General features: G+C 44.1%; 1 protein-coding gene across 3 annotated transcripts; it reads right to left on the bottom strand.

The window, feature by feature from the left end:
• Positions 1-3: 3 nt before the first annotated feature.
• chrnb1 (cholinergic receptor nicotinic beta 1 subunit) lies at positions 4-27,910 on the bottom strand. 3 transcript variants are annotated; one of them, XM_021577937.3, is made up of 11 exons: positions 27,604-27,910; positions 24,442-24,575; positions 23,632-23,676; positions 22,988-23,097; positions 21,603-21,711; positions 19,634-19,778; positions 19,184-19,372; positions 12,626-12,849; positions 8,791-8,966; positions 2,824-2,971; positions 4-2,559 (listed from the first exon to the last, which is right to left on the bottom strand). In XM_021577937.3, exons 1-11 carry the CDS (start codon positions 27,662-27,664, stop codon positions 2,413-2,415), a joined length of 1,488 nt encoding a protein of 495 aa, XP_021433612.3. In that variant the 5' UTR covers positions 27,665-27,910; the 3' UTR covers positions 4-2,412. The 3 variants fall into 3 exon arrangements, with proteins under 3 accessions (XP_021433612.3, XP_090070744.1, XP_090070745.1); XM_090214618.1 differs by having other exon boundaries at positions 21,603-22,508; positions 27,604-27,900; XM_090214619.1 differs by having other exon boundaries at positions 21,603-22,508; positions 27,839-27,894.
• Between the last annotated feature and the right edge of the window lie 35 nt (positions 27,911-27,945).

Below are 27,945 nucleotides of genomic sequence, written 5' to 3'. Positions count from 1 at the left end.
TGATTTGACTCATCTCAGAGCTTTATTTTTAAAAAACTAAACAAAAGCACGACAAGCTTAACAGACAGGTGTGTGTGTGTGTATGGGAGAGAAAGGTGGTACAGATTTCTACAGTAATGGGAATTCCACAGGCGGTTGGTGTGTGTGTGTGTGTGTATATATATACACACACACACACACACCAACCGCCTGTGGAATTCCCATTACTGTAATACATACAGTGGGGCAAAACAAGTATTTAGTCAGCCACCAATTGTGCAAGTTCTCCCACTTAAAAAGATGAGGCCTGTAATTTTCATCATAGGAACACTTCAACTATGACAGACAAAATAAATTCCAGAAAATCACATTGTAGGATTTTTTATGAATTTATTTGCAAATAAAGGTGGAAAATAAGTATTTGGTCACCTACAAACAAGCAAGATTTCTGGCTCTCACAGACCTGTAACTTCTTCTTTAAGAGGCTCCTCTGTCCTCCACTCGTTACCTGTATTAATGGCACCTGTTTGAACTGGTTATCAGTGTAAAAGACACCTGTCCACAACCTCAAACAGTCACACTCCAAACTCCACTATGGCCAAGACCAAAGAGCTGTCAAAGGACACCAGAAACAAAATTGTAGACCTGCACCAGGCTGGGAAGACTGAAACTGCAATAGGTAAGCAGCTTGGTTTGAAGAAATCAACTGTGGGAGAAATTATTAGGAAATGGAAGACATACAAGACCACTGATAATCTCCCTCGATATGGGGCTCCACGCAAGATCTCACCCCGTGGGGTCAAAATGATCACAAGAACGGTGAGCAAAAATCCCAGAACCACACAGGGGTACCTAGTGAATGACTTGCAGAGAGCTGGGACCAAAGTAACAAAGCCTACTATCAGTAACACACTACGCCGCTAGGGACTCAAATCCTGCAGTGCCAGACGTGTCCCCCTGCTTAAGCCAGTACATGTCCAGGCCCGTCTGAAGTTTGCTAGAGAGCATTTGGATGATCCAGAAGAAGATTGGGAGAATGTCATATGGTCAGATGAAACCAAAATAAAACTTTTTGTAAAAACTCAACTCGTCGTGTTTGGAGGACAAAGAATGCTGAGTTGCATCCATAGAACACCATACCTACTGTGAAGCATGGGGGTGGAAACATCATGCTTTGGGGCTGTTTTCCTGCAAAGGGACCAGGACGACTGATCGGTGTAAAGGAAAGAATGAAAGGGGCCATGAATCGTGAGATTTTGAGTGAAAACCTCCTTCCATCAGCATGGGCATTGAAGTTGAAACGTGGCTGGGTCTTTCAGCATGACAATGATCCCAAACACACCGCCCGGGAGACAAAGGAGTGGCTACGTAAGAAGCATTTCAAGGTCCTGGAGTGGCCTAGATCTCCAGATCTCAACCCCATAGAAAATCTTTGGAGGGAGTTGAAAGTCCGTGTTGCCCAGCAACAGCCCCAAAACATCACCGCTCTAGAGGAGATCTGCATGGAGGAATGGGCCAAAATACCAGCAACAGTGTGTGAAAATCTTGTGAAGACTTACAGAAAACATTTGACCTCTGTCATTGCCAACAAAGGGTATATAACAAAGTATTGAGATAAACTTTTGTTATTGACCAAATACTTATTTTCCACCATAATTTGCAAATAAATTCATTCAAAATGCTACAATGTGATTTTCTGGATTTTTTTCTAATTTTGTCTGTCATAGTTGAAGTCTACCTATGATGAAAATTACAGGCCTCTCATCTTTTTAAGTGGGAGAACTTGCACAATTGGTGGCTGACTAAATACTTTTTTGCCCCACTGTACATACATATATACATACATATCCACATATACATGTGTGTGTGCTATTCTACTCCTGAATACAAGAATAAACTTCACACACACTAAAATACACAACAGATGACCAGAGGTACATGCCAAACACACATTCTCACTCTGGTAAATTAAATGTATACACTTGGTATTTTATAGTATCTGGTTTTCACTGTCTTTATCCTCCCAACAAACATATAGCAATCAATAAATATATTTTTGTAAAACCAGGGCCCCTATTCAGAAAGCATCTCACAATAGAAGTGCTGATCTAGGATCAGTTTATCCTTTTAGAACAATGAATAAGATTCCATCGACTGTGGGCTGATCCTAGATCAGCACTCCTACTCTGAGATGCTTGATTCCTACTGCCCCAGAACTACAGCAATGTCACACTTCAGCACAGCAGATATAGAAAAAGAAACCCTTCCATGTACAGTATAGAGTAGCTATGTCCAAGGCATGTAGAGGATCTCGCTATGAATGTCTGTTTTGGAGGCTGGGGCAACTGTCATGGCTTCTGGGGTTTCAGTGAGGTAAAGTTCGGGATCTTGTGTGTGTGTGTGTTCATGCATACGTGGAGTGTGTGTCCCACGTTAGGGGTACTTAAAGGGGTCGCTGGGGGTGTGGTTGAAGCTGGCGTCGGCGAAGATGCCCAGGGTTCCCACAGTAGTGAAGACCACAAAGATCCACAGGAACATGCGATCCACTACCATGGCCACATACTGCCAGTCCTCCTTCAGCTGGAGGGGGAGGGAGAGAAACAGGAATAAATAGATACGAGTGAAGGAAGAGAAATAGACGGGGCTATGGGGAAATGTACAGGCTAGAAGCTATAGACATCTAGACTTTCCCTTTCCTCTTAGACCCCTCTCCATCCACTCAGCCCATGCCCAGACCCTATATAGATCTTCAATATTTTTCCAGAAGCTGGAGAAATTGTAAGGGAAACTAAAGACTTCAAATGAGAACGCTCAACCCAGGCAGGTCCCCCACACAGCACTCACAGCAGCAAAGTCCTTCTCAGCCTGTAGCTGCTCAGCGATGTAGATGATGGCCTCGATGGCAGTCTTGAGCTCCGGAGGCAGAGTGAGGTAGTGGCTGGGTCCGTCAATGAACTTCCTCAGGTCAGTACACATGCCCTCAGACTGGTACCTAGACATAAACAAGATACAAATGTCCAATCCCGAATAAACTACTACTACCTCCTATTCCCTATACGCCTAGGCCGTTTCGTGGCTCTGGGCCTGTATTCATAGTGTCTCAGGGTGCTGGTATAGGACTATTTCCCTTTCTGATCCTAGGTCAGCACCCATTTAAGCTGATACGCTTTATGAATAAGGGCCCTGAAGGCAATGATTGGTGTAGGCAAAACAGGGTACATTTCTGCCTCGCTACTGTATCAGGGATTGCAAAGTGGACCTAAAACTTCAATCTTCTTATCTTTTCATATCTACAGAACTGCATAGTGAGAACAGGGGTTGATTTGAGAGAAAGGACGAGTAAGGGAGATAGAAGGGGTTAAAACTAGTCCAGATGTCACCACAGAACAAGCAGGCAGAGATGTGCAGACAGGCCCAAACTCCACAAAGCTCATCACTAATTAACCAGCCAGCTAACAACAGTCTGCACTTCCTTTCCCTGTATGTTGAGAGAGAGAGAGGAGAAGGTCAGATAAACTTCCTCTCAGCTTCTCCCTCAGCTCTTTAGCTAGACTGGGCCTTTTCCTGCTGAGATAAGGTCAGAGAAACTCCCTCTCCACTCCTCCTCACATTTTCTCCCTCAGGTCTTTAGCTAGACCGGAGCAGTTTTTGCTGACAAAGCTGTTCTGAAGAAGTGGGGTTGCCATGTGTTATGATGGGGTGCCGTGGGTTACAGAAGGTTACTAGCTATAACGATGGGTCAACACAGCTTTACTGCGAGTTGCCTTGAGCAAAGTGGGCCCTGGTCAAAAGTAGCGCAATATCTAGTAAATAGGGGCCATTTTAAACCTCTAATCCTTGACATATTGAGATTATTCTACTAGTGGACCAGATGTAGTCTCTTCTCTCAGGTGGCGGCATCCTAGCATCTGTTTTGTCTGAAACAGCCCTCTCAGTTGCTGTAGCCCTGGGGAGACTGGAAACTGTTAGTGTTGCAGTCCTCTGTAGCTACCACCAGGAGTCAGCATGGTGCTGTGTCTTTTAGCCTGGCTATGGTGTGATCCTAAAGCATCTCCCGGGCAAACAGGCAGGTCTTCTATCGCTCTCTGTAGTCTTTCTACTTGGTATTCCGGGCAAATCCTGGCTTTACAATGCAGTGGTGTGTGTGTGTCTCTCCCGGGCCGGCGAGGCGAGCAAATCACCACTGACCTCAGCAGCTCGTCTCCCTCTCTGTTTTTCTGGGATGAGCTACCTGACTGAGGGGGAATAGACTCCTCTCTTCTCCTCCCTCCTCTTGGTCCCCCTCTCACAGCGTCACTTCATCAGGGAGATGTAGATGAGTAATCAGCGAGACTAATTAAACTAAGACCGGCCACCAACGGTGCCAAGACACACACTAAAACCAATTAAGAAGGCCAGGGGGGGCACAGGCTGTGTAGGGGGGGCGGAGGGGCGTGGGCAGAGAGATATTGCTGCCTCATCGAATCGCTCTAGTAGTCACCCCCCTCTCCTCCATCTCCGAATCGCAGAGTCCCCCCACACACACACCCACCCACGCACACCAGGTCTAATGTGTTAGAGGCGATTTGCGCTGATCATCATTATTTTAGCAATGATTTTCGCACTCTCCCTCTCACGGCCTCAAACTTCAATTCCCCTGTGAGTTGATTTAGAGCGGCGGGAGAACGTGCCTGTGGTTAATAAAGCTGTAGGTGCCTGCCTGCTTTTCAATGTGTGAGTGTGTGTGCGCTTGCGTGCGTGCGTGACTATGCATGTGTGCGCTTGCGTGCATGGCTCTGCGTGTGTGTCTGTGTAAATGACCTCCAGGGAGGGTTAAAACATGTTCTCAGACACTAAGTTATCCATTAGGTCCTCATGGCAGGAATCCCTGGGGGGCTGCTCTTCCTCAGAACTGAATGAGTTAACAGTAAATTATGGTAGTTCACCTTAGGGGACACTAGGGAAAGTCAATGACCCCAGAGGTGAGTCGTCCCCAACAGACCCATGAGTAGAGGCTGTGGCTAAGTCTCAATTGGCACCCTATTCCCTACATAGTGCACTACTCGCGCTGGTCAAACGTAGTGCACTATGCAGGGAATAGGGCGCCCTTTGGGAGTCAGCCCAGGACAGTACTTTCACCAAGTAATCTGTGATAGAAGTTGCACCCCTATCTCACAGCCATCTTTACCACCAGAATGACAATTATAATTATTTTTTTAAATCATTGAATTGGTGCAAGCATTGGCTGGAGGGAGTTTCCACCATTGTTAAATCCACGATGGGGAGAATAGGTACACTTAATATGGCCGCTGGTCCCATCTATCACATCACAGACACAGAAATCGAATGGGAATGTATATTCTAGAATGACCTTCAAATTACCAGAGAGATAGTTAGAGGATTCAACTTGGATATAACCCACTTTAGCATGGACATTGCCATTGAGGGCTTCCATCATTTTAAAGAAGTCAACTGGGTGGAGATTCCTATGGGTTGGGCGCGATCACCCAATGAGCAGAGCATTGTCTTCTTTAAATAGGGTGCTATCACAGAGTTTCTAAACCCAGAGACTTCCAGAAAGGCTTGCGAAACAGACCAGGCCGTGGCTTGGGGTTTGAGAAGTCAATGAAAGTGAAAAATTCTTCCTTAGTTGTTCATTTTCTCTAAATCTAAAAGCCACGACCTAGATTCGAGCCGCTGTCTTAAAGATGCACTATGCAGAAATTGCTAAACCATTTCCTGGTTGCTAAAATTCTAAGCAAGTATAATGTAGAGCAGTGGTCATCAAACGGTCGATCGCGGGTCGATCTCCATGGCATTCCTAGTCGATCACCAAATATTTCTGTAAAAAAACAAACAATGATAAAGCCTTGCGTTCCTAGTTAAATTTATTGCCCTGTTGACAGTAGGTGCACTTGATTCAGCAGCCCTAGCGCCGGGGAAGTCAGTGTTCCCATTTTATGAAGGTAGAACTCCAGCTACCCGGCAGGCCCAGAGAGCAAATCAAGTGAACCTATAGGCCTTACCGCTGGCCAACCAGTTAGCTTAGATCACCGTGTCTGTAGTTTCCTAGAGCCACAGACTTTAAAAAGAAACCTCAAATGCACAGCAAAGTTGATACTGTGAGATTTCAAAACCATGACTAGAGAGACTCAACGAATAGAGCAGCTGTTTTTTATGAGTAAGTTCAATGTTGAAGTTGTTTCCAGCACTGTCAACACTCTGTTAAAGCCATAAAATGCGTGTTCTCCCTACTTCCACTCACACTACAACCAGCACTGTAATAGGAGTAACCACCATGAATTGGTGCATGAGGCAGAAATAATGCAGTGCAACTTGAGATTTGCTACCAGCTGGAAGACTGCGTCCCCTTTTCTCAGCGGAGGGAGGGAGAGCGGAGGGACGGTGTCAGTGAGGTGAGAGGTAGCCTCACCACTGCTCCCTCCCTTAGTGATGGGCCATTCGCAATTTGCATATTGCGACTGTTTTTTTTTTTTTTATAGCTCAATGTTATTCTGCAAATAAGTTACAAAATAATTATCTGAGGAGGGTGAATGTTCACTGCAGAAACAATACATAGCGGGGAAAGTACATCTGGTCCACAGTGATTATTTTCCACTGCGTAAAAACAAAAGAAATGTACAGATCTAATATTTTGGCCAGGTAAAAATGTATTTCAATACACATTTCACGATCTGGCATAATGGTAGCCTGCCTTTTGGGATTTACATTGGAGATGTGAATTTCTTTTCATGGTTCTAGATTGATTTTAAAACCTCTTGGTGTTAGGGGGCAGTATTTTCATTTTTGGAAAAAAAACGTTCCCGTTTTAAAACAAGATATTTTGTCAGGAAAAGATGCTAGAATATGCATATAATTGACAGCTTTGGATAGAAAACACTAACGTTTCCAAAACTGTAAAGATATTGTCTGTGAGTATAACAGAACTGATGTTGCAGGCGAAAGCCTGAGAAAAATCCAATCCGGAAGTGCCCCAGGTTTTGAAAGCGCTGCGTTCCAATGACTCCCTATTCAGCTGTGAATGTACCATCAACGAGCTTACACTTTCTACGTATTCCCCAAGGTGTCTACAGCATTGTGACATAGTTTTACGCATTTCTGTTAAAGAATAGCCATAGGCGGCCACATTGCGTAAGTGGTCACATGGTGGCTCCGAGAGAGATTCTCGCGTAAAATACAGGAGGTAGCCATTATTCCAATCGGTCCTAGTGAAAAACGAATTGTCCCGACGGATATATTATCGAATAGATATTAGAAAAACACCTTGAGGATGGATTCTAAACAACGTTTGCCATGTTTCTGTCGATATTATGGAGCTAATTTGGAATATTTTTCGGTGTTGTGGTGACCGCAATTTCCAGGCGATTTCTCAGCCAAATGTGAAGAACACACGGAGCTATTTCAGAGCTACTACAAAAATAATATTTTGGGAAAAAATGAACTGTGGCTGTCTACCTGGGAGTCTTGTGAGTGAAAACATCCAAAGTTCAAAGGTAAACGATTTAATTTGATTGCTTTTCTGATTTCCGTGACAAGGATGCCTGCTGCTAGCAAGGCATAATGCTATGCTAGGCTATGATAAACTTACACAAATGCTTGTCTAGCGTTGGCTGTAAAGCATATTTTGAAAATCTGAGATGACAGGGTGATTAACAAAAGGCTAAGCTGTGTTACAATATATTTCACTTGGGATTTTCATGAATAGGAATATTTTCTAGGAAGATTTATGTCCGTTGCGTTATGCTAATTAGTGTCAGATGATGACAACGGTCCCGTTCACGGGATGGGGTGTCACTACAGGTTAAGCATTTTGAACGAAGAGCCGTTTGGGAGCCTGCTCAATGAAAATACTCTGAAAGCCCATCACTACCCTCCCTCCCCTCACACTGACCATCATATGCAATCAGTCCAGTAAAAAAAAAAAAAAAAAAAGTTACATTTTATGCTCTCTCAGCTCTCTTCCTACCTCAAGTAATACAACAAATGATCTACTACACATACATTTTTAAAATATCATATCAAAATTGTCTGAGAAGAACATTGGCAGGGCAATTCAAGCGTAGCCAATATGCAGTTATAATGTATTGGGCGTATAGTCTACTGCACAAACCTCATTGCTACAGCACTGTTTTTAATTGGTTAATGTTGCATAGGCTCATTTTAAGTCATGTTTTAAAAACAAATCTGAGCGGTAGATCTCGGCTTGCATTTGGACTCAAAGTGATCTGGACTCAGAAAAGGTTGGTGACCACTGGTGTAGAGAATAATTCATTGTACCCTCCAAACCGCTGAGAAATATATTTTCAGCTGTTTGAAGTTGCTGTACAAAACCTAAAGTTTGCATCGTTTACTTTAGGTTTTGTACAGCAACTTCAAACAGCTTATATATATATATATATATATATATATATATATATATAAAATACACATTTCCATGTGAATTTGGTCAGGTCACTATCGAGGGAGTGCCTTGATTTGACGGCCTGCACATGCACAGTTCGATGAGAGACGACTGTTAGAGCCAATGACGTCAACGTTGCCATGACATAGCCTACAAGTGGGATTGGGGACTGCTATTGGATTTACTGCTACTACAGGTGGCGGTAAATCACCAATATTAGCATTACACTTTTTTCAAAAACAAAATAAGAATATTGACTACTATAAAATGAAGATTGCCTCAATGGCACCACCCATGCTGTTACAGATGCCATAATGGCACAGATACAAAATGAGACCTCTTTTCATCTCTTTGGTGTTGGGTTAACATTTGACCCGCTCCCCAGTGACCTGTAACCCCTGACCTCTCACCTATTGGGTTTGGGGAAGAGGAAGCAGGTGTTGGGCTTGCGTATGAAATACTCGTCAGCAGCGCGGCTGATAGCCATATTGTTCTTCTCCCTCCTGGGGGGCTGGTCCAGGGAGAGGGGCATCTCCACCTTGGGCCGCAGCATGCCCAGGTAGGGGGGCAGCATGTGGATGAAGATCTGGGAGGGGAGGAAAGGAAAGGGAGGAAGGAGGGAGGGGAGAAGGGAGGGCTTAGCACGGCAGGCAGCGTAACATTGATTGAACTATAGAAAAATGCCTTTTTTTTACTGCATGGGGGTAATCATTCAAAGTAATATTCAGTGATATTCATGGTTTGAACAACCTTCATGGCTTTCCAGAGACCTACTGTCAGTAATGAATGTTTCAGTGGATATGTCTGTAGAAATACCTTCAGAAATATCATGAATCAGCATGTTATTATCAGCAAGGCTGTTGACCAGCTGTTGCTTCCGCTAACTATACTTGTATCTCTTGTGTGTGTGTGCGTTTGTGCGCGTGTGTGTGTGTGTGTGTGTGTCCGTGTGTGTTTGCCTCTCTTTCTGAATGGCGGCAGGTAGCTGGTTCAATTACCTGAGCTGACAAGGTGAAAAATCTGCCGATGTGCCCTTGAACAAGATACTTCACCCTAATTTGCTCCAGTGGCACCGTACTTCTATGGCTGACCCTGTAAAACGTTCGGCAAACTCATTCCACGGAGGGCCAAGTGTGGGTTCTCTCCTCCCTTGTACTCGATTGATAAATGAAGGTCACTGACTAGTAAGGAACTGCCCTCACATGGTTCTCTAGGCCTTAATTGAAAGGAAAAACCTAAAACCAGCAGACACTAGGCCCTCCACGGAATGAGTGACACCCCTGGTCTAAAACAACACATTTCACTGCACCTATCCGGTGTATGTGACAAGAAAACATCTACATACACTGTGTACAAAACATTAGGAACACCTGGTGACTATCGAGGTGAAAGCTATGATCCCTTATTGATGTCACCCGTTAAATTCACTTCAGTCAGTGTAGATGAAGGAGAGGAGACAGGTTAAAGAATGATTTTTAAGCCTCGAGACAATTGAGACATGGATTGTGTATGTGTGCCATTCAGAGGCTGACTGGGCAAGACTAAATAGTTACGTGCCTTTGAACGGGGTATGGTAGTAGGTGCCAGGCGCACTGGTTTAAGTGTGTCAAGAACTGCAACACTGCTGAGTTTCACACTAAACAGTTTTCTGTGGGTATCAAGAACGGTCCCACCACCCAAAGAACATCCAGTCAACAGTGGGAAGCATTGGAGTCTACATTGGCCAGCATCCCTGTGGAACGCTTTCGACACCTTGCAAAGTCCATGCCCCGACCAATTGAAGCTGTTCCGAGAGCAAAAGGGGGTACAACTCAATATTAGGAATGCCAAGAGAGTGCAAAGCTGTCAAGGAAAAGGGTGGCTACAAAAATATATTTGTTGGACACTTTTTTTGGTTACTACATTATTCCATGTGTCATTTCATAGTTGTGATGTCTTCACTATTCTTCTACAATGTAACACTATATAGTTGGAAGGCTACTGTCCACCACTCCAGTGTCAGATATACACTCATTGAGTTTGCACTAAAGCCGACCTTCTCGTTCTGTGTGTGTGTGTGTGTGTGTGAACGTGTGCTTGCATTTGTGTGCACGCTTGTGTGTCCACTCAATCACTCCGACACACAAGCCAGCGCTGCATGTGTGTGTGTCTGAGTGAACACACCGTAGAAAACTATTTTTTGCATGACTGAGTCTCAATGCCTCAACCCTCTCATTCTGAAAAAGTAGTCGTATCAGGGAGGAAAATTCAATCAGGTGCCTGTAGAAAAGCTATTGGGGCAACGGACTGGGAGCGTCCACATGCGTCTGTTTGCAGATAATGGGGCTTAGATATGAGAGAGAGAAAGAGAGAGAGAGACCGTGTCCGAATACCCATTTTTGGTATGCGAAAATGGAACTTTTTATAGTATATGACATTTCTAAAACATAGTATACTTTAAATGCCAGGATGTCACTCATTTTCGTCAAAGCTGCCAAGCGCCGACATCAGAGCGAGAACTATCAGACAAGCAGCGCCTGCCAGCACACACACACACGGACGAGCACACACACGAGTACGCACAAATGTACACAGGCACACGCGCCAGAGGAACACACCCAATAAAACTCTCCCAGCTCGAGATAACACACTTCAACTAGACGAGCAGTAGGTTAAGAAGGAGGATGATGTAGTATGTACAGTTTGGCGTCTCTCTTGTTTTTCCTCAATCCATGGCCTTAAACAACCCCAGATTTCACTCATCTTTACCGGTGTTCTGTTACATCATGCACAGTTCGAGGCTATGTTCCCCAAATGTTCCACTGAGGTCACCCGTTAAAGTTCCCATGTATTAGTCCACCGTGGTCAGTGTGTATCAGAGGTGGCTGGTGGGAGGAGAAATTAGAGGACAGGCTCACTGCTATGCCTGAGATTGATGAATGGAAAGGGTTTGATACCATTCTATTTATTCCATTCCAGCCATTACAATGAGCCTGTCCTCCGATATGTCCTCCCAACAGCCACCTCTGATGTGTATCTAAAGAAGGGGACTGAGCCTCATAGACAACATACTTTCTGGAAACCGCTACCGTTTCAGAATGAGGGGGCCTGGCCTGGCCTGGCCTGGCCTGCCTGCCTGCGAGTGGTCTGAGCGTCACCAAGACAGAACTGCAGAGCCACAAGAACCCAGTGGATCAACTGAGAGGAGAGGTGGAGGAGCTGAAGAGAGAGAGAGAGAGAAGCAGGCCTTCTCTGCTGCTTTAGGCCACCCAGTGGGACCCTTCAATGCTGACACCTCTCTGGTCTGCACCAATGTCCTCACTAAGATTAGTAACGCATACAGCCCTGATACAGGGCCTTCACAGCACCAGTGAGAGGGGTCTACTAGATCAGATTCATTGGTATGGACAACCGTATAGTGGCGGCAAACAACTACAATGATGGACACAACCAGTACTTGTATGTATCCAATGCAGTGATTCTGTTGCAGGAGAAAGGAGACGTGGTCTCCATACGCCGGGACTCGGTATGTTTATTGAAATCAGCCTGTCTTCAGTGGCTTCCTGCTGTTTCCTTTGTGATGGGAACACCATATCTGAGGTTTAACTGATTTCGGTGAATGTCACATTGAAACTCTAAGTGCATTCCTGAATTTGACAATAAAGGCTTTTTAAAATCACTCTCTCTTCTTCACATAAACAGACAACGAAGTGTGGACTAACCCACAATGGTCATAAGCAATTAAGGCTAACTGTCATCTTTGATCCAATGTGTGATGTCACAGTGAGTAACAAGCATATCTGGTAGTGATCTCTGATCTCTGCTATATCCAATTTCATTTAAATACAGTCAGCTCAGGAAGTAAACTGACATTCCAATTACATTATTTCTCAGTGTATTTCTCAGTGCTACACTGATATGCTAACCAGCTAATGAATAGATCCTGTCAATGGGTCTCTCTGCTCAGGAAGGAGAACTCCTCAGTTGAATATCTTCTAGTTGTTGATGTACATGCACTTTTAGAGGAGGGAAAAAAGGAGGAGGAACAGAGGGAAAGGCACGTATGGACACACACACCTTCCGGCCTGCCTGAGACTCCCTTTAGAAATATTTTTCTTCTATCGTTTTCTTCTGCATTCCTCCTCTGACCATCATAAATATTTTTTGCGTTTTCATTGTATCAGTTTCTATGAGGAAAGGAAGGGAGAGAGGAAGGCATTTTTTTTGGGGGGGGGGGGGTCCTACAACAGGGATGCCCAATCTCACCTTGCGGACCCACATGGGCATGTGGTGTGTGGAGGGGGACCGGTGGTGAAGGTTGAGGACCACCACACTGAGGATGACTGAGACGGTGACCAGGATCATGGTGAACATGAGGTAGTTGACAATGATGGGGACACCCAGGGAGGTCTCGGGGACCTTGTCAGCCAGCAGCAGCAGGAACACAGTCAGGGTGAGCAGAACGTTGATGGACAGACCCATCTTCTCACCTGGAGAGAGAAAGGAGGACACACAGCGAGATAAATAGATGAACAACATACAGAACAAATATTTTACACATAGGTTAGAGATGACACACACACACGAGCGAGAGATCTATATATACACACTGACATTATACAGAATTGATATTATACAATTTAGATATGGATACACACACACACTTTCTTTCCCCCACACACACCCCATCTCCTCCACCCTCCTCCCGTCCCCAGTTGCTACCAACACAGAGGACACACAGCGTGAGTCCTCCCGTGGTCAGGTTAATGCGGTGCACAGCGGATATATAAAGCCTAATAGGTTATTAACAGAGGAATTATCCCCCTTTAAATCATTTGTAACATGTCCTTAGTCTGGCCTACTGAGCTTGTGTGTGCAAACGAACGTGCGTGTGTGTAGTTAGTGACAGGAAGGGAGAAGACAAAGGGGATTGATTCTGTGTGTTAACAGTAGCTGGCCCATTATGTAATCCATCAGCTAATGACTTGTAATGTGGGGGGGGGGGGGGGGGGGGGGAATTCATCTAACGTTCACTTTCTGGGGAGGCAGGGAGCCCTAAAATAGCATATCGTCAAAATCAATCAATTGCAGCACATTTTTGGATTCATTCAGCGGTTCTAACCTGATTAGGCACAATACCATTTTGAAATTTTATGTTGAAAGTTCCATTTATATTCCTAAAACGTATGTGGAAAAATGTTGCTGTCACCGCTTCCTGTTGACAAGACATATTGGTAAAAAGCCCAATGTCAAAACACAGTTTTAAAGTGTCAAAAATCAATAGCCAATATTCAGAAACAGTTTGTGATATATTGAAAATCTCAACATAAAATGTACAATCTACACACACATGTGCAACAATAGTAATGAAATTACTTATCAAATTACTGTGCACCTTGTAAAGTGCACACGCACCAAAAACCCTGTTGCTTTGACAAGTGGCAATAAATCACTCATCGATTGAAACCAACTCAAAACTCACATGGAAACGGGATATATTTTTACATCAGTGGTTAGAGGACTACCTGCAGAACACAGTCCAATCAGCTACATTATGGAACGTAGCATACTGATACTGGGGTCACCAAAACAGAAAGAGAAGTACAACACTGTTTTGTCAATCACTCATTGACTATCACGTTGAAATCAATCACGCAAGAGGGGAGAGGAAGTTCCACATCCTGATAAAACTAACACAGCTCAAAAACCCACACGGAATCTGGGAATAATGGGTACCATCACTGGTTAGAGGACACTTTGTGGAAGACGGCTAGCTCCATTTTGAAGTGTTGCATTTTGATTCAAGTGGGTCGCCAACACCATAAGTGTAACGCAATCCTTTTTTTATGAATCCCTTCCATGGATATCACGCTGAAATCGATAGAACAGGGGGCAAACGTTTAAACTAACACCATTCAAAAGCCACACGGAAACGTAATAACCTACACATGATTGGTTAGATGAGAACTTGTAGAAGGCTTATATCAACAGTTGAAGTCAGAGGTTTACATACACTTAGGTTGGAGTCATTAAAACTAATTTAGACAAGCACATTTCTTGTTAACAAACTATAGTTTTGGGAAGTCAGTTAGGAAATCTACCTTGTGCATGACACAAGTAATTTTTCCAACAATTGTTTACAGACAGATTATTTCACTGTATCACAATTCCAGTGGGTCAGAAGTTTACATACACTAAGTTGACTGTGCCTTTAACTTCACTAGGGTAGGCAGCATTCAGAATTTTGGATGAAAAGCGTGCCCAAATTAAACTGACTGCAACTCGTCCCAGAAGATTTGGATAACACTAAAATAATGTCTGTGAGTATAACAGAACTGATATGGCAGTTCACAAGCTCTATGGCTTCCTCAACATGTGACCAGTCTTTAGGCATTGTTTCAGGCTTTTACTCTGAAAAATTAGGGAGATACAGCACTTCAGTCAGTGGCCAGTGGAAATCTCCATTCATCAGCCATGCCCCCTGATGGTGAACGCGCCTTTCTTGTTTCTCCTTTCCTATTGACGAAGCTTTTGTCCGGTTGAAATATTATTTATGACAAAAACAACCGGAGGATTGATTTTAAACATAGTTTGGCATGTTTCTACTAACTTTTATTGTACTTTTTAAAAACTTTTCATCTGGAATTTGTGCACGCGCCTTCTGCAGTCGGATTACTGGACAAAAAGCGAACAAAGAGGAGGTTTTTGCTCATAAAGAGGGACATTATCAAACAAAACGGACATTTATTGTCTAACATGGAGACCTGGGAGTGCCACCAGATGAAGATCAAACCTACCTTGTCAGCTCGCGGGGTAGCCTAGTGGTTAGAGCGTTGGACTAGTAACTGGAAGGTTGCAAGTTCAAACCCCCGAGCTGACAAGGTACAAATCTGTCGTTCTGCCCCTGAACAGGCAGTTAACCCACTGTTCCTAGGCCGTCATTGAAAATAAGAATTTGTTCTTAACTGACTTGCCTAGTTAAATAAAGGTAAAATAAAAATAAAAAAGTGATTAATTTGAATGCTATCTCTGACTTTTGTGACACCTCTCCTTGTTTGGAAAATGGCTGTATGGGTTTCTGTAGCTAGGAGCTATCCTAACATAATCACAAAGTGTGCTTTCGCCGTAAAGCATTTTTTAAATCTGACTCAGCGGTTGCATTAAGGAGAAGTTTATCTATAATTACATGCTTAACACTTGTATGTATTTATCAATGTTTATGATGAGTATTTCTGTTATTTGATGTGGCTCTCTGCACTTTCACCGGATGTTTGTTTGAGAATGCATTTCGGACCATAACGCACCAATGTAAACTGAGATTTTTGGATATAAATATGGACTTTATCGAACAAAACATACATGTATTTTGTAACATGAAGTCCTATGAGTGCCATCTGATGAAGATCATCAAAGGTTAGTGATTAATTTAATCTCTATTTCTGCTTTTTGTGACTCCTCTCTTTGGCTGGATGGCTGTGTTTTTCTGTGAAACATAATCGTTTGGGTGTGCTTTCGCAGTAAATCCGTTTTGAAATCGGACACTAGTTGGATTTACAAGAAGTTTATCTTTAAAATGGTGGATAATACTTGTATGTTTGAGGAATTTTAATTATGAGATTTCTGTTGTTTTGAATTTGGTGCCCTGCAATTTCACTGGCTGTTGTCGAGGTGGGATGCTAGCGTTAAACAGCTTGGAGGTTAAACAGCTTGGAAAATTCCAGAAAATGTCATTGCTCAAGAAGCTTCTGGTAGGCTAATTGACATCATTTGAGTCAATTGGAGGTGTACCTGTGGATGCATTTCAAGGCCTACCTTCAAACTCAGTGCCTCTTTGCTTGACATCATGGGGAAATCAATAGAAATCAGCCAAGACCTCAGAAAAAAATTGTAGTCTGGTTGATCCTTGGGAGCAATTTCCATACGCCTGAAGGTACCACGTTCATCTGTACAAACAACAGTACGCAAGTATAAACACCATGGGACCACGCAGCCATCATATCACTCAGGAAAGAGACGCGTTCTGTCTCCTAGAGATGAACGTACTTTGGTGCAAATTAATCCCAGAACAGCAAAGGACCTTACTTCCAAAGTTGTGACAACAAAGTCAAGGTATTGGAGTGGCCATCACAAAGCCCTGACCTCAATCCTATAGAAAATGTGTGGGCAGAACTGAAAAAGTGTGTGTGAGCAAGGAGGCCTACAAATCTGACTCAGTTACACCAGCTCTGTCAGGAGGAATTGGCCAAAATTCACCCAGCTTATAGTGGAAAGCTTGTAGAAGGCTACCCGAATCGTTTTACCAAGTTAAACAATTTAAAGGCAATGCTACCAAATACTAATTGAGTGTATGTAAACTTCTGACCCACTGAGAATGTGATGAAAGAAATAAAAGCTGAAATGAATCATTCGCTCTGCTATTATTCTGACATTTCACATTTTTAAAATAAAGTGGTGATCCTAACTGATCTAAGACAGGGAATTTTTACTGTGATTAAATGTCAGGAATTGTGAATAACTGAGTTTAAATGTATTTGGCTAAGGTGTTGGTAAATTTCCAACTTCAACTGTATATTTTGGAATGATGGGTGTTGATTTCGGGAGGCTGCCATCACAGAGCAGGAACCATAACCCTTTTTCTGTTAACTTCAAGGAATCACGACCCGTCATAGGATATCAACATCGTCAACGGTTGGCTGCCATTTAAGTGATAGTTTGATTGTCAAATCAGTGAATGTGGTCAGCAACTTTTACAGAGAGACCGACCCACATTGTCAGTGCCATTTGAGAAAGAGAATTACAGCTGCGTTTTAAGTCGCATGTACTTCTCGCCAATTTAACCATCTAGAGATAAAATAAAAACAGGCCTTCTATAATAGAGCGTCCATTGGGACAGTGAACATTTATCGTCCCGACTAAAATTGATATAAGCAAGTGACGTAACAAAGTTGCTTAAAGGACACAATTTTTCACACCTTAAGGAGTGGGTTTGTGGCCTTTGTCGTCTCTGCAAACAGGGAGTACACATGCATGTGTGTATGAGACCTTGAGGAGGGGGGGGGGCATAGAGAAGCAGAGAGCTGAACAGAGACAGAGAGACAGAGACTGTCTTTACATACAGAGCCACAGGGACCCGTGCTTAAACGTGTCCTTGTACTGTCTGTGTGTTGTGCTGCTACGCTACAGTGCTATCACAGTGTGGCCAAAGAGCACCCCCCCCTCTCTAACTCCCCTCCTACAGAAGCCTTGGGTCCATAAAGAGAAACATGTTCACAGGTAGGTGGGTTTTAAAAAGCTTTTTTAGTGTTGAAGTGTGTGTGTGTGTGCTTGCGTGTGTCTTGGAGCCTGAAGGAACATTCTGTGCTCGTGGTCACCCATGAGAGGCTGTGTGTGTAGGAAGACGAAGGTCATAGGAAAAACACACCATTTCTGCACAATGAGAGACTCTGTGATAGTTAGCCTGGTCTTCCACTGTGCCATAATATACATTAGAAATTGGGTGGTTCAAGCACTGAATGCTGATTGGCTGACAGATGTGATATATCAGACTGTATACTATGGGTATGACAAAACATTTATTTTTACTGCTCTAATTATGTTGGTAACCAGTTTATAATAGCAATAAGGCACCTCGGGGTTTGTGACATGTGGCCAATGTACCACGGCTAAGGTCTGTGTCCAGGCACTCCGCATTGCACGCAAGAGAAGCCCTTAGCCGTGGTATATTGGCCATATACCACATCCCCTCGTAGCTTATTGCTTAAGAATGCCAGACCCGTAGCACTCATGTCTGTAGCCATGAAGTGCTTTGAAAGGCTGGTAATGGCACACATTAACACCATTATCCCAGAAACCCTAGACCCACTCCAATTTGCATACCGCTCAAACAGATCCACAGATGATGACATCTCTATTGCACTCCACACTGCCCTTTCCCACCTGGACAAAGGGAACACCTACGTGAGAATGCTGTTTATTGACTACAGCTCAGCGTTCAACACCATAGTGCCCTCAAAGCTCATCACTAAGCTAAGGATCCTGGGACTAAACACCTCCCTCTGCAACTGGATCCTGGACTTCCTGACGGGCCGCCCCCAGGTGGTGAGGGTAGGTAGCAACACATTTGCCACGCTGATCCTCAACACTGGAGCCCCTCAGGGGTGCGTGCTCAGTCCCCTCCTGTACTCCCTGTTCACCCACGACTGCATGGCCAGGCACGACTCCAACACCATCATTAAGTATGCAGATGACAACAGTGGTAGGCCTGAACACAGACAGCTTATAGGGAGGAGGTCAGAGGCCTGGCCGGGCAGTGCCAGAATAACAACCTCTCCCTCAACGTGATCAAGACAAAGGAGATGATTGTGGACTACAGGAAAAGGAGGACCGAGCATGTCCCCATTCTCATCGATGGGGCTTTAGTGGAGCATGTTGAGAGTTTCAAGTTCCTTGGTGTCCACATCGCCAACAAACTAGAAAGGTCCAAACACACCAAGACAGTAGTGAAGAGGGCACGGCAATATCAACATAGACATCCACATACTCCTTAAATGTATTAATTTCACTCATTCTATAACACACGGTTCTCTCTGCTATATTAGAAGGAGTTGCACCTAATGTCTATCTTGCATTACACCCCTAATAGTTAAGGTTGGTATTAGAGGATGCTAAACTGATCCTGAATCTGTGCCTCACCAGCGTCAAGGTTAGGGTTATGAGTAGGGTCGATGAGGCTAAACTGATCTTAGATCGGTGCCTATGTGTGGTAAGCGCTCTGGTACATAAATCCATTATTATTACACTGATCCTAGACCTGTGCCATCTCACCAGCGTCCGGCGGCAGGTAGAAGTTGAAGATGGCTATGCAGGTGAGGAGGATACAGGGGATGATGATGTTGAAGACATAGTAGAGAGGCTTCCTCTCGATGATCAGGTAGAAGGTGATGTCTTCATACAGGTCCTCACGGATCTCATTCTTCCTGCTGGGCTGGTGGCGGATGTACCATTCACCACTCTCTGGGGACAGTGGGTGTTTGGTAACATAATGAAAACGTATCCAAAACAAAGTCTTTTTTTTTGTTGTGAACATACACAGCAATGAAGATTGTTTTAATCATCAGTGTTCTTATCTCTTCTCTAGCCCTGGTCTCAAATAGTATTTGTGTTCTTTCAACACACACATTGGATTGTTTCCATTGTGCCAGCAGGACAACTCCATCTAAGTGCAGCTGGAGTAGTTGCACGTTTGTGCGAGGGTGCGTCCCCTCGTGTCCTCACCACTGAAGCCCCCGTCGTATTGGATCTCTTTGATCTCGTTGCCCTGGTCATCCAGAGCGTGCTGCAGGTCCACCTCTGATGAGTCGTAGGTGTAAGACTTGAACACCATGGTGCAGTTCTGCCAGTCAAATGGGAAGTACGTCACCTGGACACATGAAACAGGAAGAGGGGATGTTAGGGTCACGGCTAGAAGGGATCCAGCTTTGTCAAATTAACGTCAGATGTAACTTTTGGTAGCAGGTTAGGATAACTTACGCAGCAGGTTAGGATCATTTACATAGCAGGTTAGGAGAATTAGGTTAAGGTTAGAAAAATTCAACTTGAGGTTAGTTTGACAAAAGGATCCCTTCTAGCCATGACCGTGTGATGACAAAAAGAGAGAACAGACACACAGAGAGGGTAAAAGTAACCGCAACAAGCGTGTGTGTTTATATGCATGCGTGTCTGTGCGCGCACGTGTGAATGTGTGCGCATCTGCATTCAGTGTGTGTGTGTCAGTGTTTCCGCTGCAGTCACTTAGCTGTGGCGCCACGCCACGTCAAAAATCATTGCCGACAACGACCCCAAAATATGGAACATGAAAGAAGAAATTGTTTCTGCCGAGGCGCACTTTGAAGATGCTAGAACTCTCCATATTTACTTTTCCTCTGCAAACAAAACGAGTAATGAATAGAAAAATCAGACAACCTCAGAATAGATCTATTTACCTAGTCGGCACGTTATTGGTTGTTCTACGCAGCAGAAATATTCCTCTCCAGGTGCATTCAAGTGCCATAGGGAGGGGATCCCAGCTTTCCATTCCAACTTTATTAATTTCTCAACTCCTAAATATGCACAAATTGCACCATTTTAAACAGCGGCATAGTTAAGCACCTCACTACTATGCAATTGCACATGGAAGAGTATAATATAGTATAACACGAGTCAATTGTAGGGTAACTTGGAGTAAAACACCACCCTACCTCAAGATCATTTTTCTGGAGTGACTTTTCTGGAGAAACTGTGATGAGACAGAACACGTATGTTGTTGGGCAAGAGTAGTGGCAAGCAGGGAAAGTGTTGGGGGGGGGAGAAATACAGGCATGTTTTACCCAGGTGGGGGTTACCCCAAGTTACCCTAACAGGTAGACCTATATTATATTCACTGTGCTCATGCAAGTTATTTGGGACATGAAATGAATCTAACTAGTTAAAGGATGCAGATGGGCAACCCCATGCTTCAGCCTATTCATTTATAGCCACTATGCTGCATCAGTTGGGCTATGATAATGCTTATACCTGATAATATGGACCCTGCATGTTACAATTATTTTAACAATTAATCATTTCTGGAGGTGAAAATCATATTTTAAATGGAGTATGATGTCCTTTTACAAAGTCACCAGAAATTAGTTTCTCAGTCCTTCTACATAATAATGGGGGGGGGGGGGGGGGAGACACCTACTGCTACACAATTTTTACCCCTTTTTCTCCCCAATTTCATGATATCCAATTTGGTAGTTACAGTCTTGTTGCTGCATCTGGGGGGCGAAGGTGCTTCTTGACACAATGCCCGCTTAACCCGGAAGCCAGCCGCACCAATGCGTTGGAGGAAACACCGTACACCTGGCGACTGTGTCAGCGTGTATTATGCCCAGCCCGCCACAGGAGTCGCTAGTGTGCGATGGGACAAGGACATCGCTGCCGGCCAAACCCTCCCCTAACCCGGACGACGCTGGGCCAATTGTGCGCCGCCCCATGGGTCTCCCGGTTGCGGCCGGCTGCGACAAAGCCTTGACTCAAACCAGGATCTCTAGTGGCACAGCTAGCACTGCAGCGCCTTAGACCGCTGTGCCTCTCGGGAGGCCTGCTACACATCTTTAAGGAAACACTGGTGTGTGTGTGTGTCTTCACATCCATGTATGAATGTGTGCGCACCTGCATTCGGTGTGTGTGTGTGTACGTCCATGTGTGTGCATGTGTGTGTCACCTTGACCCCACAGGAACTACAGAAGAGGGCAGGGGGAGACCAGGTCACCCTCCCACTACTATAGGCCTGGACAGCGACATGGAGGGCCACATCAAACACACCATCATTACTGCAGAGAGAGAGAGAGGGGGTGGGGGAGGTGCAGAGAGAGCGGCAGAAATAGAGACAAAGAGAGAGACAGAAAAATACCATTCTCACTGTAGATTAAGTATCCTGTCTAAAGGGCTGTAAGAAAGAAGCTTGCAGTTCCAATTAAACTCATAATGCAAGATACAACAGAGACATCACCACAATTAGACAGGCAGATTGAGCACGCAGTACTGCAGTCTACATGGCATGGTTTTATAGGCTTGGCAATATGCTATTGAAAGCTCGTCCTTATGGCTAGGGCCCCTCTAAAACCCTCTCCCTGTTTTTAGAGGTAATATGAGAAACATTGAGCACCCTCTCTCACACACACACACACAGACGAGTGCACACACTTGTACGCACACACACACACACACAAACAGGTGGAGCTAAACTCTTGTAAAAAAGGGTTCCAAAAGGGTTCTTTAGCTGTCCCCATAGCAGAACCCTTTTTGGTTCCAGGTAGAACCCTCTGTGGAAAGGGTTCTACGTGGAACCCAAATGAGTTCTACCTGGTACCAAAAAGGTTCTACCTGGAACCAAAAAGGGCTCTGCTATGGGGACAGCCGAAGAACGTTTTTAGGTTCTACGTAGATCGCACCTTTTTTTCTAAGAGTGTTGGAGAGTGTGTGTGTGTGTGTGTGCTTGCTTGTATGTGCGTCCAGCTCCACTCCCCACTCCTCTGTGGTTCTGTGTGAGTAGGTTCCCAGCTGGAGCGTTGTCTGAGCGGTGCGGTGCCACTGGCTCTGTTATTGGGGAGCCGCGCTGCCTAATTGCCTATAAAGCAGTGATGAATGAACGGAGCAGAGGGGATATTTACAGCACAGTTAATGGGAGCCTCCACACTGACTGAGCGAGTGTGTGTGTGTGTACGCTGTCCTGACTGACCCATCCAGGTTCTGCCAAAACTATTGCAGTTAACTTAAAAGCCATGGTGTTGAATGATAATGGCCAGGAGCAGAAGCCATCAAAATAGCCAATATTCTTAAAAAAGCTTTAGGACACAACTCTTAGCTTTTTAGTGTCTAAATGACTGAGACCACTAACATTATGTTATTCATTTTGGAATTGGAACATCAGTATACTTCCTGAATTTAAATGGACACCCGGGTAACAATATATACCATTTCAAATATGCTTTTATCCAAAGTGTCTTTTGTATGGGTGGCCCCAGCGGGAATCAAACCCATGTCCCTGCTGTTGCTAGTGCAATGCTCTACCAACTGAGCTACACAGGAGGAATAACAGGTTCTTACTTGTTGATGAGAACGATGTCAGGCAGCCAGACCTTCCCAGCAGGAAGTCGCATCACCTCGATCCCGTCATTGTCTTTAGGTTTCCAGGAGAGACGGTGGTCTGTCCACTCCTGATATCACAGCGATGTGTGTGTGTATGTGTGTGTGTGTGTGTGTTGGGTTTAAGTTTCAATGATTTAAAACAGATGGAAATATCCCGAGAAAGACAGGATAGAAAAAGAGGGAAGAATGTGCGTGTGAGCGGGAGAAACAGAGAGAGACAGAAGGGATAACTTTCTGATTTGAAATCTAACCACGTCATCATTTGATCAATTTATTTCACATTTTCCAGCTAGTGTCATTAACTATAGGGAGCACAATATTGCGGTGCATTTGGCCATGAATAATATCAATAACATTTGCATAAGTTTTTCATTTTGCATAAACTGTGTATTATTATTTCAAGTGTTCTCACTGGGTGCATGATTTGTATTGCGGTGTTGTGAGTGTTGACATTTTAGCTTTATAAAGCTCTGCTGATGCACGGAGAAATGTTTTACATGCAAATAAAGTTATTGAATTGGAGCCTGGGTCAAGGTAAACTGTATAGTAACATTAAAGAAAGAGAGAAAGAGAGAGAGAGCACAGTTTGTACAGACACTTACCAGGTTCATGATAACAATTGTGCTCATCTCTTCTGCTTTCATGTTCTAGGGAGAAAAAGCACACAGTAAGGTCGTGGTGCATTATGGGAAGGCCCTCCCCCTACAAGACAGTGTGGATGTCTGCACTCCTTCTCTCTCTATAGCTGAAACCAGAGAGGGGTAATGTTTGGAAACAGGGGTACAGTGGAGATAAAAGGGGTGAGTTGTTGGGGTTTGGTGGTACAGTACGTAGAAGTCACCTAACGACTGATTCAAGGTCAGATATTTTTTTACTCTCCCTAATGATTATGATTAGAATGCGGGTTGAGTAATCTGATTTTAGATCTGTGGTGAAAAGCAGCAGTGAATGGGGTTGGAGTGATTGTCTCTGACCAGGGGCACATAGTTGCACTGAGCACAGAGAACTGACCGGCCAGGCGCTGCTATTTAAAACCTGCAGAGGAATGTCAGCTAGCTAGACAGCTGTCCTGACCTAGCAGAGAGAGGAAAGGAGATGAGAGGGGGAGAGGGAGGGGTCTAGCTAGACAGCTGTCCTGACCTAGCAGAGAGAGGAAAGGAGATGAGAGGGGGAGAGAGGGGGTCTAGCTAGACAGCTGTCCTGACCTAGCAAAGAGAGGAGAGAAGAAGAGGGGTGAACCATGTAACTCTCCCTCTATCACCTGATCTCTACATAGGGCTATCACTTAGTCATTCACTTCCTGTAACACTTTGGATGTGTCATTTTCACTGGTATGTTGATGGAATGTTGCCAGTAACGTAGTGGTTAGTTGTTTGTGTGTGAGTGTGTGTGTGTGTTGCGGCACCCCTTACCAGGCTGACGAAGGAGGAGAGGATCATGCCAATCCGGACCACCACCTTGGCGCCAGGTGAGGCCGTAGGGCGAACCTTCAGGTTGTAGTTGTTGAACAGGGCTTTCATCAGCTGCTTCTCCCCCTCCGACGCACCTGAAGGGGGAGGGAGGGAGGATGGGACCATAGAATGACATAAAATGCTATAATATAATATACAGTTGGAGTCGGAAGTTTACATACTCTTAGGTTGGAGTCATTAAAACTATTTTTCAACCACTCCACAAATTTCTTGTTAACAAACTAGAGTTTTGGCAAGTCGGTAAGGACAACTACTTTGTGCATGACAAGTCATTTTCCCAAAAATTGTTTACAGGCAGATTATTTCACTATCACAATTCCAGTGGGTCAGAAGTTTACATACACCAAGTTGACTGTGCCTTTAAATAGCTTGGAAAATTCCAGAAAATTATATCATGGCTTTAGAAACTTCTGATTTGCTAATTGTCATAATTTGAGACAGTTGGAGGTGTATTTCAAGGCCTACCTTCAAACTCAGTGCCTCTTTGCTTGACATCATAGGGAAATCAAAAGAAATCAGCTAAAACCTCAGAAAAAAATTGTAGACCTTCACAAGTCTGGTTCATCCTTGGGAGCAATTTCCAAATGCCTGAAGGTACCGCGTTAATCTGTACAACAATAGTACGCAAGTATAAACACCATGGGACCACGCAGCCGTCATACCGCTCAGCAAGGAGACGCATTCTGTCTCCTAGAGAAACGTACTTTGGTGCAAAAAGTACAAATCAATCCCAGAACAACAGCAAAGTTCCTTGTGAAGATGCTGGAGGAAACAGGTACAAAAGTATCTATATCCACAGTAAAACGAGTCCAATATCGACATAACCTGAAAGGCCACTCAGCAAGGAAGAAGCCACTGCTCCAAAACCGCCATAAAAAAGCCAGACTACGGTTTGCAACTGCACATGTGGACAAATATCGTACTTTTTGGAAAAATGTGCTCTCGTCTGATGAAACAAAAATAGAACTGTTCGGCCATAATGACCATCGTTATGTTTGGAGGAAAAAGGGGGAGGCTTGCAAGCCGAAGAACACCATCCCAACTGTGAAGCACGGGCTGGAAGCATCATGTTGTGGGGATGCTTTGCTGCAGGAGGGACTGGTGCACTTCACAAAATAGATAGCTTCATGAGGAAGGAAAAGTATGTGGATATATTGAAGCAACATCAAGACATCAGTCAGGAAGTTAAAGCTTGGTCGCAAATGGGTCTCCCAAATGGACAATGACCCCAAACATACTTCCAAAGTTGTGGAAAATGGCTTAAGGACAACAAAGTCAAGGTATTGGAGTGGCCATCACAAAGCCCTGACCTCAATCCTATAGAAAGGTTGTGGGCAGAACTGAAAAAGTGTGTGTGAGCAAGGCCTACAAAATTGACTCAGTTACATCAGCTCTGTCAGGAAGAATGGGCCAAAATTCACCCAACTTATTGTGGGAAGCTTGTGGAAGGCTACCCGAAACATTTGACCCAAATTAAACTATTTAAAGGCAATGCTTCCAAATACTAATTGCGTGTATGTAAACTTCTGACCCACTGGGAATGTGATGAAAGAAATAAAAAGCTGAAATAAATCATACTCTACTATTATTCTGACTTTTCACATTCTTAAAATAAAGTGGTGGTCCTAACTGATCTAAGACAGGGAATTTTTACTAGGATTAAATGTCAGAAATTGTGGAAAACTGAGTTTAAATGTATTTGGGTAAGGTGTATGTAAACGTCAGACTTCAATTGTATCTGGATTGGTTAATTGATTGTGCTGGAATATAAGCCTATACTTTGGTGGCTCGCCAGGACCAGCCACTCCTGGCATAAAGCATGTTGTGGAACCTCACCTCACTCCTCTGAAATATTCTTATACATTTTTTGTCTACCAAAAAAGAGACATATACAAATAATATTTGAAATCCTTGCCATTGCAACAGACAAGCTCAATCAAGCGCAGCTGAAGTATTTGAAAAGATTTCAAATCTGAATTGAACCCAGGTCTGGAGAGAGTGCAAGCCCCTGTATAACCAGCCCGGTGGCCTTGTAAGCGTCTAACCCTTAGCCCCGCCAAACTGTCCAATATTGCCGCAGGGTAGCACTTCCATGCATAACTACTGTTTTCCCCTCTTCCTCTGAAGGTTTCACAGCATTTATAAAATGGCCAGCTTTGGAGGCAGCAGCATTCATCACGTGGCCCTACGAACCAGTTGCCCAGCAGGACCGCCTTTGACAGGGACAAATTACAGCCATCACACAACCAGGCACCTCCATTAGCCAAGCACAGGAAGGGACAGACAGATGGGGAGCCGGGAGGGACTCAGACAGTTGTTAAGCGTTTAGTGCCTTTACCTCTCCCATTTAGGATACACCACGTAGGCCTCGAAATCAGGTAGGATGTGTGAGTAGAACGTATTTGGAATAAAAGTATACACCAGATTTCTATGTGAGCTCATGACAAAGGCTACAGTCACTTGTTATTCAGTGGCCTTTTAACTGTACAGCAATGATAGATAGATAGGATAGATAGCTGAGAGTAGAGGCAGTAATGAGTCCTTCAGTATAGACGCCAGATGCCACACACACACCTCCCCTCAAACGAACTACAGACAGCTGGGTGGTAAAAAAACATTTTTTTTTTTTAATTGTAGAAATTACATTTAAAAAAAAAAACACCATTATGGACCTCTCCTAATTATAAAACTCAATCATACTGATATGGTCTGGGGTGGTTTCTCCTGGGGAGTTTCTGAAGACAGGATTCCCTGTCAGGATTTCACATTGGAAATAGGTTGTGACTCATATGCAGGCAGTAGCCGAGGCCTAAATAATGCAGTTGGTCTGTTTTTTTTGTTGCTCCAAGTACTTCTCCTATTGATATATCTTGTAATAATCTTGTAATTTAAATCATATCTGTATGATGTCATCACGTCATACTGATTTTATGGTTCACTCACTGCTTGAGTTGCGCAAAACTGCACATAGTTTTAGGGGAACGCGCATAAAATAGCCGGCCCATCAACACTTGACAAAAATTGAAATAAGTAGGTATTTTCAAACTACATCGACCGTGAGTTACCATACCTCCACAACTCTGTTTCTGAAGTCCCACTTACCTCCCACCGCGTATAGGCCACACAAGCAACATAACAGCAGGAGCAAGTCCAGGGCCCTCATGTCGACCCACAAACCGACAGGCCTTCAAAACAGTGAGTATTTATACTCTTTTACACGACAAATATCAGTTATTATACAGTTTGTGCGGTGTAGTTCCTCGGTCTCCTTGTAAATCCAGAGTGTTGCTGTCTGTCAGTCAGGCAGCTCGAGTTAACTGCTGTCTGCTCAAATTACCTCCACGTGAGCGGGGGCACTGTGTCCACCGGGAGAGTCCGTAGACGACTTGCACTGGAGACGCGCGGATTTGATTCAGATTCTCATATAAAGTACCAGTCAAACGT

This window comes from Oncorhynchus mykiss, chromosome 21, assembly GCF_057628025.1.
Source record: "Oncorhynchus mykiss isolate SJ-2025 chromosome 21, ASM5762802v1, whole genome shotgun sequence".
Lineage (NCBI taxonomy): Eukaryota > Metazoa > Chordata > Actinopteri > Salmoniformes > Salmonidae > Oncorhynchus > Oncorhynchus mykiss.
Note: the sequence above shows the minus strand (reverse complement) of the source record. Positions and strands in the feature narration are given on the sequence as shown.